The sequence below is a fragment of the Balaenoptera borealis genome (genome assembly GCF_965194805.1).
Source record: "Balaenoptera borealis genome assembly, chromosome: 9".
Taxonomy (NCBI): Eukaryota; Metazoa; Chordata; class Mammalia; order Artiodactyla; family Balaenopteridae; genus Balaenoptera; species Balaenoptera borealis.
Window position 1 is genome coordinate 49,942,268 of NC_138873.1, and position 19,054 is coordinate 49,961,321.

Sequence of the window (19,054 nt, forward strand, 5' to 3'; positions counted from 1 at the left end):
TCTCATCCATGGTACATACTGATGTACTTTTATACTTTAAAAAAAAATGTGTTAATCTGTTTCGGTTGGTGAAAGAATCATTTTGTTTCTCCTCTTAAGTGAAACTTTGCTCAGTCGCTGAATAGTGAACTGTTAGAATGGTTTTATAAAGTGTATGTTATATAAATTCATCTTAATATAATAGAAGCAATAGAGTATGATAAGACACACATGCATACAGATAGGTTCTGTTCCTGGCCCTTACTGTTGAGCCACTCATTCCACCTCTTTGAGTCATGTCTTTGGCTTGGCCTATGTTTCTCAGCCTGAATATTTTTGGATGGTTGTGAGTTTTCTATGAGAATTAAAATTTTTTATTTTTATTTTAAAAGGACTTAGTGAGTCCTGTCAAGTAATTTTAGTATCTCTGTTTATGATTATGTTTAGCATAATTTTGGTGCCAAATAGTACAGCTTTAATTATTTCAATCTAACAATGATATTACAGGGGCACACTTGCTACATAAATGTTGTGTTTGTAAATAGTAAAGCCTAAATAGTGTCAATCAGGTAATGAATGAATAAAATTTCACAGCAGTTTAAATAGAGAAAAGGCTCTTATACATAGTAGGATAGGCATAAACAAAATAAAGGAGGTTTTTGGAGCAGTCAGTACAAGATTCATATAGCAAGCAGGATGGAATTAAAGCAAAATGGTTTCATTGTATTTAATACTGTTATTTTGAATTTTATTGGGTTTTTTGTTGAATTTTATTTTAAATCTATTTTGGTTTCATAGATTTATATCTATATTTGGCATAAGAGTTATAAGCATAAGGATTTTACATCTGATTGTACATCCGTATACTGCTAAGTAACATTACATTAAAAATAATTTAAGCTAATATCAGGGGTCTGAAAGATATTTTTCTCTTCCAAAAAAGTGCTAATGTGGTACTTCCCTGGTGGTCTAGTGGTAAAGACTGTGCACTCCCAATGCAGGGGGCATGGGTTTGATCCCTGGTCAGGGAACTAAGATCCCACATGCTGCACATCACGACCAAAAAACAACAAAAAAAAGGCTAATACATTATTCAGTTTTTTTTTTTTTTAAATATTTATTTTATTTCTTTCTTTTTATTTTTGGCTGCGTCAGGTCTTAGTTTCGTGCAGGCTTCTCTCTAGTTGTGGCAGCGGGTTTTCTCTCTCTAGTTGTGGCGTGCGGGCTGTGTAGTTTGCGGCACATGGGCTCTCTTGTTGAGGCGCGCGAGCTCAGTAGTTCTGGCACGCGGGCTTACTTGCCCCGCGGCATGTGGGATCTTAGTTCCCTGACCAGGGCTCGAACCCGTGTTCCTTGCACTGGAAGGCGGATTCTTTACCACTGGACCACCAGGGAAGTCCCCATTATTCAGTTTTTGATGTGTAAATGTTAAAATTTTCCCTATACTATATATCACTTCACTGTTAACTTTAAGATATTTAAGGAGGTCTTTTAAACTCTTATTTGGTAAATTTCAACAAAACAGAGAAATGAAATTCGTCCCATTATGGATATACAGTTCCACAGAATAGTATGGCTGTTGTTATTGTCAGTGGTCATCATCCATTCTGTTTCATAGTACACATGAAGAGAAAGGTACAATTCAACATTGGAGAAATTAAATTGTTAACAACACAGAGACCCTTTTTTTTTTTTTTTAATTTTTTTAATAGCTACTTTATTTATTTATTTATTATTTATTTTTGGCTGTGTTGGGTCTTCGGTTTGTGCGAGGGCTTTCTCTAGTTGCGGCAAGCGGGGGCCACTCCTCATCGCGTTGCGGGGACCGCTCTTCATCGCGGTGCGCGGGCCTCTCACTATCGCGGCCCCTCCCGTTGCGGGGCACAGGCTCCAGACGCGCAGGCTCAGCAGTTGTGGCTCACGGGCCCAGCCGCTCCGTGGCATGTGGGATCCTCCCAGACCAGGGCCCGAACCCGTGTCCCCTGCATTAACAGGCAGATTCTCAACCACTGCGCCACCAGGGAAGCCCTCAAATTAACATCTCTTAAAACACTAAAAATAACCTTGGAGCGATTTTATGCCTGTATGATTTATGCAAGTGAGTTTCAGTAGTGGTTGTATTAATTTAAAAAAAATACATATTTTCTTTGAGAGTAACATGGAATCAAATTTGACTACACTGAATCTCATTTCCACTCTAGAAGTGTTTAACAATATTAATTATTTCATTAGCATCCATTTTTCTTTTTGAATCTAACAGTAACGTCAGTAATGAATTGCAGTGTGTAGCTTATTTCTTCATTTCTTTTTTGCTTTAGTTCATATAGCAGTGTGTTCTTTTCAACCAAAATTTAATACTTTGCTATTGTGACTTGAGGTGAAAAATATAATTTCTTTTTTGTAAAGATAGCACTCTTCTTAGGGCAGATTCTTTAAGCAAGGGCCAGAGCACCTCAAAACAGTCAAATAACTGTAGATGTTCTGCATGATCAATAATTCTTTAATCCTGTGAGTGCCTAGTTTGGCTTTGTCATCTCTTCGTGTGTAGAATTTTAGAGATTCATGAGTAGTGAGTAGTTTTAAAGTTTACTGCTCATAACAAAGGGGAAATTTGTTATTTTTATATATTCCCAAGGAATATATAAAATTTATTTAATTCTTCTGTTATGCATAATTAAGTGGCTTCTACTCTTAAGGAGGTAGGAAGTTTCTTAAAAAGTATTTGCACCCTCAGAAATTCTTAAAGTATTTAAAATACTGAAATTTGTTTTTATTAGAATAGTCATTTTATTCTAACCTGTTCCCTTAGGTTACATAATACAATATAATCCTTTAGTTTGAATCCTTATAAAATTTGAAAATTATATTTCCATGATTTAACATAAAGTTTTTCTTATTTAATATTAATGTCATTTAAAAAAATCAGAAATACCCTTAAACAATCATAGATTAGTTGTTTCATTAACATATTAGTGAATATAAGGAATTAATACTTGTCATTGATGACATAATAAAATACTTTTAATTCTTAATTCTTATGCTCTTTCTATAACCTGCAAAGCAATTATTAACTGTAATTACTTTATGGCAGTCTTTTTAAAAGCAGCTATTTTATTTTCCTTGGAATTGCTAACTAAAGGAGTCCTTTAAATATTCAAAATAAATTTTATGGGCTATTTTTGAGTTCTGAAAATGATAATTTATTTTTCTAATATATAAAGCCATAAAATTGCTATGATACCTGATCTTGGGTTATTTTTGACACTTTACATATTACTTTATACTTTTGTGTATATGTATGTGTGTATGTGCATGTCTGTGTGTGTGTGTGTATATTATATATATATAATATATATATATATAAAATATATAAATGGTCTATGTGGTCCATGCTTTCTCTTGGGAGGGTGAAACAAGTAAGCCTGTGATTCCACAATACAAATAGAATAGAAAGATATTATTTTTCTCAAATGTATTTTCCATGCACATAGAAAAGAGCAACTCCCTAGAATCATAATTAAATAGTTGCTTTAGAAAGGGGTGTGTGTGTGTGTGTCCTCTCCACTCAGTAACCTAAAGAATTTTTTTTGCCTCCTTACAGTTAACGATTTTCTTCTTTTTCCCTTTATTTATCATCAACTATTGAACATCTTCCATTTCTTAGATCTTGGAAGGACAAGCTGAGTAAGGCAAGATTTTTTTGTCCTCTAGGAGTTCTTATTCAAGCATAGACATGTAAACATATAAGTGCAATACAGAAGAGTGTAATTGGTAGTATTTGGATAGACGCATATGTAGGTCAGAGTTGAGGGCACCAAAGAGTAGATAGTTACATCTGCCTGGGGCTTAAATCATGCTTCAGAAAAGAGGTAATGCTTGAGTCTAGTCTTGAACAGCTATTTTCTGTGAGGATAAGAAAGGGAAAAGCATTCTAGACAGAGAACAGCATGAGTAAAGGCAGGACTGTAACGCAGCAAGGTGTGTTAGAGCATAAGGTAGAAGGAGTGTAGTATGAATGAAGCTAGGAGACATTGGGAGGGACTAAATTCTGAAGAACTTGGTATATTATGTTTGGACTTTATCCTGACAGCAATGAACCACTGAAGAGTTTGTTTTTGTAGGACAGTGATGTTACCAGATTCAAAATTTTGACAATATTCTTAACGCTGTGATGGGAGTGCTGATATAGATGGCATGGCAGGCAAAAGCTGTAAGCCTCAAGACAGAAAGTCTAGTTCAACCAAGTGAGAGATGACCAGGGCTTGAATTAAAGCAGCAGAAGTTAGAATAGAAAAGGAACAATAGAATATGAGAGATGTTTATGAGATAGAATTAGTAAGGCTTTATTTCCTATTGGATATAGTTGGGAACTGTGGTGGTGGGACAGAATTAAAGGTGATGTCTAGATTTGAAGAGGAAATGTAATGAGTTAAGTTTGGGACATATTGAATTTGAGGGATGTTACAGAACTTCCAAGTACAGATGTACGGGGGATAGTTGCATAAATGCATCTACAGGTTAGGAGAGAGATTTGAGTTGCAGTTAAGAATTGTTGAGCTTTTCGATAAATATATATTGAATTATTTTTATGTGCCAGTGATGTACCCGGCATCCAGCATACTATGAGGAACAAAGTACACGATATCTGCTTTAAAACTAATAAAGGAGAGAAACAGAAATCAGTCATGAAGATATGTCATTACAAACTGAGACAAATGCTATAAGGAAACATTATAAGGTCCTATGAGAAAATTTTAACAGAAGGGCCTGATCTAGTCTAGGGCTGGGGCATCAGGGAATGCTCTTATTTGAGTTGAAATCTGAAGAACTAGTAGGAGTAGGGAAGAGAGGGAATGTGGGCAAGAAGAGTATCCCGGGCAGAGGGAACATCAGCATCATACTAATAAGGTTGTCAAACTGAGTTAAAAAAATAATGAATGAAAAAGAAACACCTAACTGTATGCTATGAAATGCCATGTGTAAACCATAGGGATAGGGATACAAGAAAGTTGAAAGGAAAAGGATGGGAAAAGCTATATCATGCAAGCAAAAGCCGTATTACTAGAGATAAAGAGAACTTTATAGTGATAAATGTACTTGATAACATAGTCTCAAAATGTGTAAATCATATGGAGAATTTGATAAATCTGTAATCATAGTGGAAGATCTTAACACATCTCTCTGATAGAACCAGAGACAAAAAAATCATTAAGACTACAGAAGATTTGAGCACAATTAGCAAATCTAACTAATGGACATATGTAGAACACTGTAACCACCACCAACAAAATATACATTCTCTATGTATAATTGACTATATGCTGGGCAATAAAGTAAACACAAATACATTTTAAAGGATTGAAATAATACAGAATATACTCTCTGACTATAATGCCATTAAGCTAGAAATTAGTAACAAAAAGATAATTGGAAAATCTCCATATGTTTGTTAATCAAAATAATATACTTCTAGATAACCCATGGAGCAAAAAAAAATCACAATGTAAATTAGAAAATATTTTGCAGTAAACCATAGCAAAATTATTACATATCAAAATTTGAGGGATAGGGGCTTTCCTGGTGGCACAGTGGTTAAGAATCCGCCTGCCAATGCAGGGGACATGGGTTCGAGCCCTGGTCCAAGAAGATCCCACAGGCCGCAGAGCAACTAAGCCCGTGCACCACAACTACTCAGCCTGCGCTCTAGAGCCCATGAGCCACAACTACTGAAGCCCACATGCCTAGAGCCCATGCTCCGCAACAAGAGAAGCCAACGCAATGAGAAGCCCACGCACTGCAACAAAGCATAGCCCCTGCTCGCTGCAACTAGAGAAAGCCAGCATGCAGCAACAAAGACCCAACGGAACCAAAAATAAATAAATAAATTTATTTAAAAAAATTTGAGGGATATAGTTAAATATATGCTTAGAGGATAATTTATAACTTTAAAACCATATGTCTGAAATGAAGCTGAATATCAATAAGCATCTATATCAAGAAATTTTTTTAAAGAGCATCATATTAAACCCACTGAAAACAGGAGAGAAATAATAAATCAGCAATAATGAAATTCAGTAAAGCCAAAAATTGGTTCTCTAGAAAGACTAATAAAATCGATAAACCCTTTGTGATTTAAAAAAATAGCATGCAAAATTAATCAATATAGTAAATGAAAGCAAGGATATTTTACAATCTTATAATCATAGGAAAGTCATAAGAATAATCTGATGTCAAGAAATTTGAAAATTTAAATGAAGTAGATAAGTTTCTAGAAAATGCAGCTTACCAAAATTAACAAAAGAAATAGAGAATGTCAAAAATTCTATGACAATTAAAGAAAGAATTCATAATATTTTTAAATAATTTTTATTGGGGATATAGTTGATTTACAATGTGTTAGTTTCAGGTGTACAGCAAAGTGAATCTGTTGTACATACATATCCACTCTTTTTTAGATTCTTTTCCCATATAGGCCATTACAGAGTATTGAGTTCCCTGTGCTATAGTAGGTTCTTATTAGTTACCTATTTTATATGTAGTAGTGTATATGTGTCAATCTCTATCTTCCAATTTATCCCTCCACTCCTTTACCTGCCAGTAACCATCAGTTTATTTTCTACATCTGTAACTCTTTTTCTGTTTTGTAGCCTTTTAAATTTTTTATTATTTATTTATTTTGGCTGTGTTGGGTCTTCATTGCTGCACGCGGGCTTTCTCTAGTTGCAGTGAGCGGGGGCTACTCTTCATTGTGGTGCACCGGCTTCTCACTGCGGTGGCTTCTCTTGCTGAGGAGCACAGGCTCTAGGCGCATGGGCTTCAGTAGTTGTAGCACCCAGGCTCAGTAGTTGTGGCTCACGGGCTATAGAGCGCAGACTCAGTAGTTGTGGCACATGGGCTTAGTTGCTCTGTGGCATGTGGGATCTTCCTGGACCAGGGCTCGAACCCATGTCCATGCGTTGGCAGGCGGATTCTTAACCACTGTGCCACCAGGGAAGTCCCATAGCCTTTTTTAAGATTCCACATATAAGCAACATCATGTATTTGTCTTTCTCTGTCTGACTTACTTCACTCAGTATGACAATCTCTAGGTCTATCCAAGTTGCTGCAAATGGCATTATTTCGTTCTTTTTAATGGCTGAGTAATATTTCATTCTATATATGTGCCACATCTTCTTTATCCATTCCTCTGTTGATGGACATTAAGTTGCTTCCATGTCCTAGCTATTGTAAACAGTGCTGGAGTGAACATTGGGGCACATGTGTCTTTCCAAAGTATGGTTTTCTCCAGATACATGCTCAGGAGTGGGATTGCTGGATCATATGGTAGCTCTATTTTCAGTTTTTTAAGGAACCTCCATACTGTTCTCCATAGTGGCTGTACCAGTTTACATTTCCACCAACAGTGTAGGAGAGTTCCCTTAAGAATTCATAATATTAAACCCTCCCACAAAGGAAACTTGAGGCTAACTGGCTTCATAATTGAACTATACCAAACTTTTAAGAAAAAAATTATGCATATCTTATACAAATTCTTCCAAAGAATAGTTGAAAGAGGGAACATATCCCAACTTGTTTTATTAGACCAGCATAACCTTAATACAAAAGACTTCTCAAGGACAATACATGAAAGGAAGATAATAGACCAATTTCTTTCATGAACATAAATGCAAAAATTAATAAACTTAGTAACAAACCAGAACCAAATCCAGCAATACAATAAAAACAATATAATCTTCCTATTTTGAGGTCAGCTGATTAGCAACCTTCATTCCAACTGCTATCTTAATTTCCCTTTGCCATGTACTACAGTCACAAATTCTGGGGAATCGAACATAGATTGCTTTGGAGGGCCATAATTTTGCCCTGCCACATACATCTCAACCAGGCTGGGTTTATTCCAAGGATGCAAAGCTGTTTAACATAAAAAAAAATCAATCAGTGTAGTTCACCACATTAACAACAGAAGAAGAAAGTCACATAATTATAATAGATGTAGGAAAAAATAATAGAATCAACATTATTTTTTAAAAATCTTAGCAAATTAGGAATATATAGGAACATCCTTAAGCTATTAAAAGGTGTCTACAATGGAGAACAGACTTGTGGTTGCCAAAGGGGAGGGAGATGGGGGAGAAAGCGACTGGGTGTTTGGGGTTAGCAGATGTTAACTATTATATATAGAATAGATAAACAACAGAGTCCTACTGTATAGCACAGGGAACTGTATTCAATATCCTGTGATAAACCATAATGGAAAAGAATTTTTAAAAGAATATATATATATAATATAATATATAATATAATAATATAAATAACTGAATCACTTTGCTGTCTAGCAGAAATTAACACAACATTTTAAATTAACTATACTTAAAGGAAAAAAAAGTGTCTACAAAGCAAAGCAACAATAACAACAAAAACCTTATATCAGGCATCTTGTGAAATATTGAAGGCTCTCCCTTTTGGTTTAGGAAAAAGACAATAATACTCTATCTCACATTGTATTAAAGGTTCTAGCTAATGCAATAAGGGAAAAAAAGGAAGAAAAAATAAAATTAAAAATAAATGAAGATTAGAAAGAAGGAAATAAACAGTCATTAATCATATATAATAGATTGTATACATTTTAAAAATCCAAAATAATTTTAGGTAGGTTAGTGGAGATTAGGAAAGTCTCTGGATATGCAGTCAATATTCAAAAATTAACTTATTTTCTATATATACAATAAAGAGAAAACAAAATATGCCATTTCTAGTATTGTAAAAAAAGATCGCATACATACAAATGAATCTAACAAAGGATGTATGACTTCTATTCTGAAAATTATAAAACATTATTAAGAAACATTCTAAAAACCTGAATAATTCATGGATAGGAATATGCAGTGTTGTACAGATACCCCTACTTCCCAATACGATCTATAGATATAGTACAGTTCTGGTCACATTCCCAATAGGTGTGTTTGTGTCTGTGTGTATAAGCTGATAATCTGATTCTAAAATTCACATGGAAGTACAAAGGGCCAAGAATAAACAGCATTTTTGAAGAACAAGGTAAGAGGACTTACCCTATTCGATATCAAGACTTACAGTAAAGCTCCACTAAGATTAGCTCTAGACTCAAAATGGATTTAAAAATACATAGAAACTTGGTTTATGACAAAAGCGCCACTGTAGAGCAATAGGGAAAGAACAGTCTTTTCAGTGAATGGTGTTGAAATAATATGTAAGAAACTTGACTGCTACCTAACACGATTCACAAAAATTAATTCCATGTCAATTATAGATTAAAAGTGCAAGGCAAAACAACAAAGCTAAGAGATAATATCATACTTATGATCTTAGTGTATAAAATGATTTAAAAACCTATGCTTTCATACTAAACCTAAAAGAAAAAGATTGATAAATTCCATCACTTTCTCATAAAAGACATCAAGAGAATGAAATAGCAAGTGACACAAGAGAAGGTGTTTTCATCATATATAACCTTTAAATGGCTCATATCCAGTGTTCCTACAAATCAACCCTAACACAACAAATGGTAAATAGAAGGTGGGCAAGAGCATTGACTAGGCACTTCTCAGATGAGAAAAATCCAAAAGATAAACACATGAAAAGGTGCAGAAACTCTCAGTAACCGGGGAAAACATAAAACTGCAGTAAGTTATCACAATTTACCTACAAGAATTGCTAGATTTTTAAAAACTGACAGTACTGAGTGTCGTGAGGATGTGGAGCAGCAGCGGCCTCTTACACTGCTGAAAGGAGTATACACGTTGGTACAGTCGCTTTTGGAACAGTTTGACATCATCTCCTAGAGTTCAAGCTGTGCATATCCTTAACCAAGCTATTCTCCTAAGTATATTTCCAACAGAAATGTGTAGAGTAAGACACATTTGTAAGACTTGTACATGAATGTTCATGGTACTGTTATTCATAATAGCCTCAAACTGGAAACACTCATGTATATAATATCAACATTAGAATGGGTAAATAAATTGCGGTGTAGTTATACAGTGGAATATCTTACAGCATTGAAAATGAACATCCTACGGTTACACAAAGCAACATGGATGAATGTTACAAATATGTTGACTGTAAAGGGTAAGACACAAAATAATAATACATATCGTATGGTTCTATTCACATAAACTTCAAAAAGCAATAAAAACAAAACTACAGTGTTTAGAGTTATCTGCTTAAGGTGAGAACGTATAAAGAAAAACAAGGAAATGTGTATTGTAAGAGTCAGAATAATGGTTACCTTTGGGGAGAAAGGAAGCGAGGGTGACTGGGGAGGAGACCAAAGTGGGACGGTTCTGGGGTTTTTATTTCTTATGTTATTTCTTATGTTTTATTTCTTATGTTAGCTTGCTAGGTGCTTAAATCATTGAGCTGTACAATTTTGTATACTTTTTTTCCTACATGTTTCATGTTGTACAATTGTAAAAAGGTTTAAAATTGTAGAGAGAATGCTGAGCAAACAGGTCGGAGAGGACAGATTTCATGTAAAAGTTTGTTTTTAAAGAATGGTGATGAGTAACACTTAAATGCAATGAGATTTATCCAAAACTTTCCATTTGGTAGTGATTAAAGCTCAGTAAATACTAAATGTCTTCCTTCAGTAAACATTGTTTACCAGTAGGTAAGTACAGGCAGTCCTCACTTTGTATGGTAGTGTGGGACCAAAAAGAAAAAAAGATGACCATACAAGATAAAACCATACCAAATGATCTCGATAATCAGTGGGAAAAAATAACAGTTGTTCCATAATCTTTAAAAATTTTTGTCAAAACATTAAAAATTCTTCTATGTTGGTTATAAATATATAGGGAAATGAAAAAAATAGTAAAGCTAATATTAATTTAGTACAATGTAATATGAAACATTAGAAACAATTAGAATTATAGTGCTTTATGTCTTTGTAAAAAACTTAACCAAGAGTAGTTTGAACAGTGCTTTGCCTTCTGCTTGTATAACTTAGAAAAACAGAGCTAGTAGAGTAAGCATCTTTTCTGTGCCATGGCAAATTTTCTTACTCTTTTCTACAAAATTTGTTTTTTGTTTTTTTGGTTTTTTTAAAAAATTAAATTTATTTATTTATTTATTTATTTTTGGCTGCGTTGGGCCTTCATTGCTACGCATGGGCTTTCTCTAGTTACAGCGAGCAGGGGCCACCCCTCGCTGCGGTGCGCATGCCTCTCATTGCGGTGACTTCTCTTGTTGTGGCTCGCGGGCTCCAGAGCGCAGGCTCAGCAGCTGTGGCACAAGGGCCTAGTTGCTCCACGGCATGTGGGATCCCCCCGGACCAGGGCCCGAACCCATGTCCCCTGCATTGGCAGGCAGATTCTTAAGCACTGTGCCAGCAGGGAAGTCCCTCTACTAAATTTGGATCAGCTTCCAACACTTTGTCCTTCGCACTTTCAGTGTCATGAAATGTCTCTGAGAATTCCTTTATTGTGAAGTTTTTTGCTGCTGTCACTTCTTCTGGGACATCTTCCTTTTTGTCACAACTACTTTCCTCATTTACATCAATAATTTCACCTTCACTAAATTCCTCTGACTGCATATCTGTGTCTCTCAAACAGTGGCAGTGACAACATTCCCGCAATCAGCTGTTTTTTCTTACTCCACTTACATTCAATTTGAATTTCACTCCAGTGTCATCATTTTTCCTTTCTGTGCCACACTTTTATCTTTGTTGGCCAGTTCCCTCTTTCAGTTACCATTTTGTAAAATTTCATATGAGTTTATCACTGGAAGGCAAGACGTAAACCAGTTACATGCTTTGCTGTCTGTAGGCGAACTGAATAACAGATGAGAAGTGACCTATCACCCAACAGACTTTGAAAAGAAGTGATGTGATTGGTCACTGAAATGATGTGCATCTATTTTTTTTTTTTTTTAAATCGAAAGCAACAACATGTTATTTATTTTTTTTTTTTAAAGAAATTCACGTTCTTTTATTTATTTATTTATTTATTTATGACTGTGTTGAGTGTTCGTTTCTGTGCGAGGGCTTTCTCTAGTTGCGGCAAGTGGGGACCACTCTTCATCACGGTGCATCTCTTATTGACATAGTGACCTGTGAACTGAAGTGCCCGCAAAGAAGTTCGTATTTATGTAGTTACTCACACTTAGTATACTGTGGTAAGTGAAGTTGGAACCATGTTGTTGGGAGACTGGTATTTAACTAAACTGTGGAAGCTGAAATTTGTGCATATGGGAAGCCTGGGAAGTGAGGACTGACTGTAATTCAAAGAAGGTTGAACCATTTGATCAATTAAATAAATATTTGGTTGGTTTTGATTAGATTGAGGATGTAGGGCTACTTGGACTATCTGATTTCTGAGCTATTGAATGCCTGATACATTTTATGTAGAAGTGTAATTTTGATAGTACTCTTGCAGTTTCTTTAATCCTTTTAGGTACTTCCTTACAGAGGACCTTTCATACTAACTCTCTAGAACAAAACCCCTAGTTGTAGTAAGTAAAATCAGTGGTTTTAGGAGAATAATAGTGATGATGATTATGATTTCACCATGAAGCAATTGACATTGAAAGTAAGTTTTTAAAAAAAATATTTTACATAATGTTGACATTCTAATAATTGAAGATAAAAATGGTTAACAAATCAACTTTGATTCATTTAGTCCGGTGACTCCATTTTCACCGTCTCCATACTAGCAAATATTTTATTATTAAATGTAAAAGATAAGGTCTCACTCTGTGTTGGTCGAAACTGAAAAGTGTTAACTTATTGTTTGATTTCTGACAGGTGAACTGGCATAGAGGTTGATCTCAAGATGCCATTAGTGAAAAGAAACATCGATCCTAGGCACTTGTGCCACACAGCACTGCCTAGAGGAATTAAGAATGAACTGGAATGTGTAACCAATATTTCCTTGGCAAATATAATTAGACAACTAAGTAGCCTAAGTAAGTATTTTTACATCAATTAAAAATATTACTCGCAAACCAGAATGTTATGCTTTAGGGTATTAAGACGATATTCTTGTGATTAATTTGGGGGGGGATAGTTGATGAGAAGAGCACAGAGTTATCTTGAAAAATGTAGTCATTTTAAGTAAAATTAATGTGTTTTAGAATCATTTCTTCTTCCCCTGCATGTTTCCTCTGGGAAAGGGAAATAAGGATAGAATCTTTAGGAACAGAATCACATGATGGTTAAGAATTAATGAGATTGTTTTTAAAATATAATTCAGTCTGTAAAAGGTGGTGCTCAAGTTGTACTTTTGCTTGCTTGTTATCGCTATTTACTTTTTTAGAGGCTTAAACTATTTGTGTTTTGGGATGCTAGTATCTCTCTCTTTATATACATATATATATCTTATTAGCCTAGGGAAATATTTTTATATTACCAAATATCTAAAAGTGAAAGATGTGGAATAGTAACTAACTAGTCAGAGAATTAGGTTAGTCAGGTGAGTTGTCTAAAGGACATTAGGATATCAGTCAAGTGTCTGATTTGCAGCATGATGGCAGACAGAAGGCAAGCAGGTTGGTCAGATAAAAAAGGCCAGTGGAAGGGACAGGTTAGGGGAGGAGGAGACAGGCAGTATGTTTCCATTATAAGATTACAGAACAGAGCTACTAGGTTAAGGAATTAAATAAATCATTTCCCATTTATTCTAAATGTAATATTAGAAAAATTTTTTTAAATCTAGTTTATCTTTTGAATTGAAGGATTAGCTTTTTATTAGACATTTATATTTCATTTTAAAGATAAAACAAGATGTTCTTGGTCTAGATATCTTCTCTAAGTAGTCCTAGATTTATCAGCCATACCCACCCACATAGATTGGCTTTATAGGCAGGATTAGCTCCTCTTTTCTTTTCCTTTTAACTTTTGTCCTTTCTTTTTATAATTGAGTACTTAGCACAAGGTAAAAAGATGTTGTTAATCTGATTTGTTTCAAGTGAGAGCATTTGGACATACACATGTAGTCAGAGCAACATAAAAAGTTATATTAGAATATTCTTGGTGAGAGCACTAAATTTCTACATTGCCTATGAAATAGTTGTAAGAGTAAATTAAAAGACTGTTTCTTTGAATTTAAGTGTATTCCTTGTCCCATTTGGTGGGGTTTTTTTTTTCAGGTTAGCTATCAGCAGTGAATCACTAACATATTGTTTACTTGTTTCTTCCTTGAGAAATTCAATATAAAGTGTACTTTTGAGACAAGTCAAAAGAAAAGGCCTAGAAAGTACATTAATATATGATTAGCCATATTGTTTAAAATCATTTGCTAGCACTAATTGGTTTTATGATCTGTTAGATTCTATTAACGTAACATAACTTCATATAAAATTTATATATTCTATATGTATATGGGTACATCAGCTTGTTAATATTAAAATATATGTTAAGAGCATAGAAATGACATTAATAAATTTGGTTAAAATATTTCTTTAAATTAAAATGAATATTAGATCTAATATAAACATCTTGTTTTAAGCATAGTTTCAATATAGAATTTAGAACTAATGTGTGTCAGTTTTGCAGTACTAACCTGTTTCTTACATAACCTGAAGGTGAAAATTTAAGGAATTTTCAAGTTTGATACAGAAAGTCCATATAAGCAACATCTGTCAGCAAGCACATGGTCATGTTGTAGCCAGACTGAAAATAGAAATACATTGTAAAAATATAACTAAATTAGGTTTTGGGTACTTCAAACTTGGAATCAGAGACTATAGAGGCATTTTCCAAGCAGTTTGTAGAGATTCAAAAAAAGAAAAAAAGAGAAAAAGCATAAAATATTGTAGCAAGGTGTAACAATAGTTTACCACTCCAGAATTAAGCTCTCTGGCAGCTTTCCCACGTGACATAGTTGAGAACCTGGAATTAAATTTAAAAGGCCTCTAGATAGCCAGAATAAACAAGCCCAAATACTAAAGACCATGCACATAAAATAACCAGTTGGTCCCTCTCCCAACTTGTTTACTTTTACTTTGGTAATTCAGACAGGGTTTATGATGTGGTTTCCAAACATTAATGTTTCAGAGCATTAAAAGAGGAGATATGGGGTGGAGATAATAGAAGCAGGCATTACTGAAGCCAACCAAAAGATGTAGTTTATTGCAAAGGAAGAAGTGACATAAGAGAAAAAGCAACATAAAAACTGGAAAGAGGCCATTTAATGTAAAAGCAAATATTCTTATACATTTCAAAGCTGTTGTTTCTCTCTTGTACAAATTTTTAAAAATTTAAAAAAAAAAAGCTGTTGTTTCTCATAATCAATTCATAACTATAAGTCCTCAATAAAAGGTTAAATTATGTTTAATTTTTATTTAAGAAGATAAGGAAGTTTAGAGTAGATTTTACATTAGTTTCCATCCAAAGTACTTAAAATAATAATTAATGCATTAAATAATTTCTGAATTACTTAGAAAACTAGGCTATTCAGAATGGTTCTAGGTAATTCAGATTTTCACTTTGGTACTATTCCTAGCACCAAAAGTGCTATAGCACACAGAAGTGAAGGTCAACTACAGAGCTCAGCATTGCTTGGGGCTGCACATCGTCCTGACCTCTTCCTTGGAAAAATATGCATCTGGTTCAGTTGTTTTTCCTAGCGGGACACAATTCTGTTTTATAATAGATAATTACTGAAAACATAGAATTCACTTTATTTAAATTTCTTCTGCTATACCATAAGTTTCCCCATTTTATTGCCATCTTATTTAACAACCATTGGGACTCTAATTACCTGAGAGATCTCTTACATTTTCTCTTCCCAAGGCCTTTCTCTTATTGAATATAGTCAGTTCATGCTACCAAGATGAGCTGATAGAGCCTACTTCTTGTTCTCAATCATAGAAAATTTGACAGATAGATAGGAAAGTAGATGGGTAAGAGGGTGGATAAATAGATTGGCTCTATAAGACTAATTAGATAATAGACGATGGACAGATAACACTGAATATTCTGCTGTGTGATAAAGGTACATGTTTCTTGTCTGAAAAGAACATACCCCATTTAGTTGAAGAGTCTAATATTATGAATTATGTGAGTTTCAAACAGTGTGAGCATGTATATAATTAAAATCAGGAGTTTTAGATTATAGGAACTGAGAAAAGAGAGATAGGCATAGGTGAAGTCATTAGAAGAGGCTTGCTGAATGAAATGTGAATTGAATTGGGCCTTTAAGGAACAAAAGAATTTAGAAACTGGAGGTGAATGAAGAAGGAAGGCATTTCAACTTGCATGTAGAAGTAGGCAGATGAATGGAGACGAAAATAAATATATGAGGGGGATTAAAGGGACAAATGATATTAGACATGTAAGGTGGAGCTTGATTATGGAGGACAGTGTTAGCTGAGAGGATTTAGATTTTAACATCAGAGGTGATGAGACCTCATAGATTCTTGAGTAGAGACATAGTATAATAAATGTAAGGTTAGTTGAAATTCAGATCATACACAATTAGTTTTACATTGCAAACTTTATTCCTTTCACCTGTCTCTGGGGGGGAAGGAGGAGGTAGATGTGGAAAGTAAGAAGGAATATGAAAAGAGAACAGATGAAAAGAGAACAGATGGGGGTGTTTATCTTATCCACTGCAGTGCTTTGGCACTTAAACCTGAGGTGGGGAAAGTGTAAACTCTCTTTAAAAAATCTGTTAAAAAAAAAAAAATCTGTGGGCTCTCTTTCCAGAACAATGCAAATGCATTAAAAATCTGCATATAATTTCAGGTGGTATACAGACTATAAATTAAAGATCCGTGTATTAAACTAAGTTCTTTTAGGGATAAAATTGTCTCTTCCATCTCTGTATCCCTAACATTTGATGAATAAAGGTATGGGATGCTTCCCTTATCTGCCAGAGAAACTCTGTGTCTCTGGAAGTGTCTCTAATACCATCCCACACCCAAACGTTTAGATGCTTCTTTCTCTGTGCTCTGTGGCTTTTACCTCGTTTTATAGTAAGAGCTGCCTGTTGTTGAGCCCCTATCCTGTATCAGGTACTCTACCATTGCCCCCCATCCTCTCCTTCTTTTGTCTCCTTTTCTTATAACTTCTTTGAAGGAGATATTTTTATTCCTGTTTTATAGGTAAGGAAATTGATGCCAAGGCCTCAAAGTGAATGGAACAAAGATTTGGACTTATTTATTAAATTGGTTTTCATGTTTATTTAAATGTCTGTTTCTCCCTCTGTTCAAAACCCGTCAGTGGCAGAGAACTTCCAATCATTTTTATATCTCCAGGATCTGGTACACTGTCTGGCACATAAGACATTCCCAGTCATTTTGGTTTAAAGAATATATGTGAGCAAATGAATATATATAAAATTATCCTTTTTCTCTTAATTTATTATAGAGAGATTAAAGTTATGATTTTTTCCTAAAGATTATAAAATCTTCTAGGACAGGTATTTTATGTTTTATTTCTTGGTGTCTTCAGTAAGAAATACACCTACCAGGCACAGGGTGAGCCCTCAGTAAACGTTTGTTGATTTAACTGATAATATATTGAAGTGCTTTGAAAATAAGACAGCCGTTTGTTCAAATGTAAACTGGTGAGATTAATGAATTCATTCTATAAGTATTTAGTACCCTGTTACAGGACTCTATACAGCTTACTGTTGAGCTACATTTAACCTAGACAGTACACTTGGGTCTAAAATGTCTTGATTTAGGAAGACCATCAATTTTTTTTTATTCAAAGGTACAGATAGTGATTGACTTATTTTTATATTGTGAGCATTTATTTATATGTTCTAAATACACTTGAACATTTTAAAATTATAGGTCATCTAAAACTTCTCCCTGGCTTATTTACTAGATAGAAATTTTTATTTCTCCTTTTAGAATGGGATTATTTTGGCTTCTTCTTTACAGTAATGGAAATTTACATGACTAGAGGAATTCAGTGATTTTAGATTTATGATTTTTTAAGAAACTAGAATGAGAGAAAATGTAAAATATCTCTCATAAATTTTCAGAATCTGTATTATGGGTGTTCCTGAGATTAGGTCATCTACTAGGTTTATGAAGTATCTTGGATTCTGCCACTTGGCCTGAAATTCAGTTCTAGTGTAGTGTCTGTTTATAAATGCTGAATTGGGATTAAGAGATGTATTATTTATGTATACTTTACATTATAACCTCTCTAACCCTCAACTGGTGTGTAGATAGGGATAAAGCAGGAGAGTATTTCCTTAGCCACAAGTCACCTACCAGGAAGTGGTAGAGCTAGTATCTAAAACTGTATTTCCCAGGGTTTGTGTTTTTTTCTCACTCTATCACAGTTGGATTACTTTAGGCTAGGGTTTAAAATTTAAACTAGTTTCAAGTAAATACCAAATTCATTGGGGCAGCGTTTTAAATGTTAAATTGTTTCATATTTATCTCTGATAACATTAAATTTTATGGTATATGCTTCATTTTTGCTTAGGTAAATATGCTGAAGATATATTTGGAGAATTATTCAATGAGGCACATAGTTTTTCCTTCAGAGTTAACTCATTACAAGAACGTGTGGACCGTTTATCTGTTAGTGTTACACAGCTTGATCCTAAAGAAGAAGAATGTAAGTTTATTCACATTATATTTTCTTTCACATGTATGTTTTTGGTTAGGTGGGATGAGTGATATATTTAAGAACACTATTATACATTAATTTATTAAAAAAACAACAACTGGGAGAAATGTGCTTCAATTAATCAGAGAAACATACACACACACACAAACACACAAAACATGAATTTACTACACCTTATGGGGCGGGGGGAGACCTTCAGGATGGCAGAGGAGTAAGACATGGAGATCACCTTCCTCTCCACAAATACATCAGAAATACATCTACATGTGGAACAACTCCTACAGAACACCTACTCGACGCTGGCAGAAGACCTCAGACCTCCCAAAAGGCAAGAAACTCCCCGTGTACCTGGGTACGGCAAAAGAAAAAAGAAAAAACAGACAAGAGAATAGGGACGGGACCTGCCCCTCTGGGAGGGAGCTGTGAAGGAGGAAAGGTTTCCACACACTAGGAAGCCACTTCACTGGCAGACACAGGTGTGGGGGTTGGGGGGAAGCTTTGGAGCCA

General features: G+C 34.5%; 1 protein-coding gene across 9 annotated transcripts in view; it reads left to right on the top strand.

The window, feature by feature from the left end:
• Nucleotides 1-19,054, top strand: part of WASF1 (WASP family member 1) — an 84,305-nt gene that overhangs the window by 45,225 nt on the left and 20,026 nt on the right. For 8 of the 9 annotated variants that reach the window (XM_082404784.1, XM_082404783.1, XM_082404781.1 and 5 more), the window contains 2 exons: nt 12,758-12,918; nt 18,401-18,535. In XM_082404784.1, coding sequence (XP_082260910.1) covers nt 12,786-12,918; nt 18,401-18,535 — 268 coding nt within the window. In that variant the 5' untranslated portion in view covers nt 12,758-12,785. Of the gene's footprint in view, nt 1-12,049; nt 12,130-12,757; nt 12,919-18,400; nt 18,536-19,054 lie in introns of those variants that run through there. The other variant, XM_082404782.1, reaches the window with a different exon arrangement.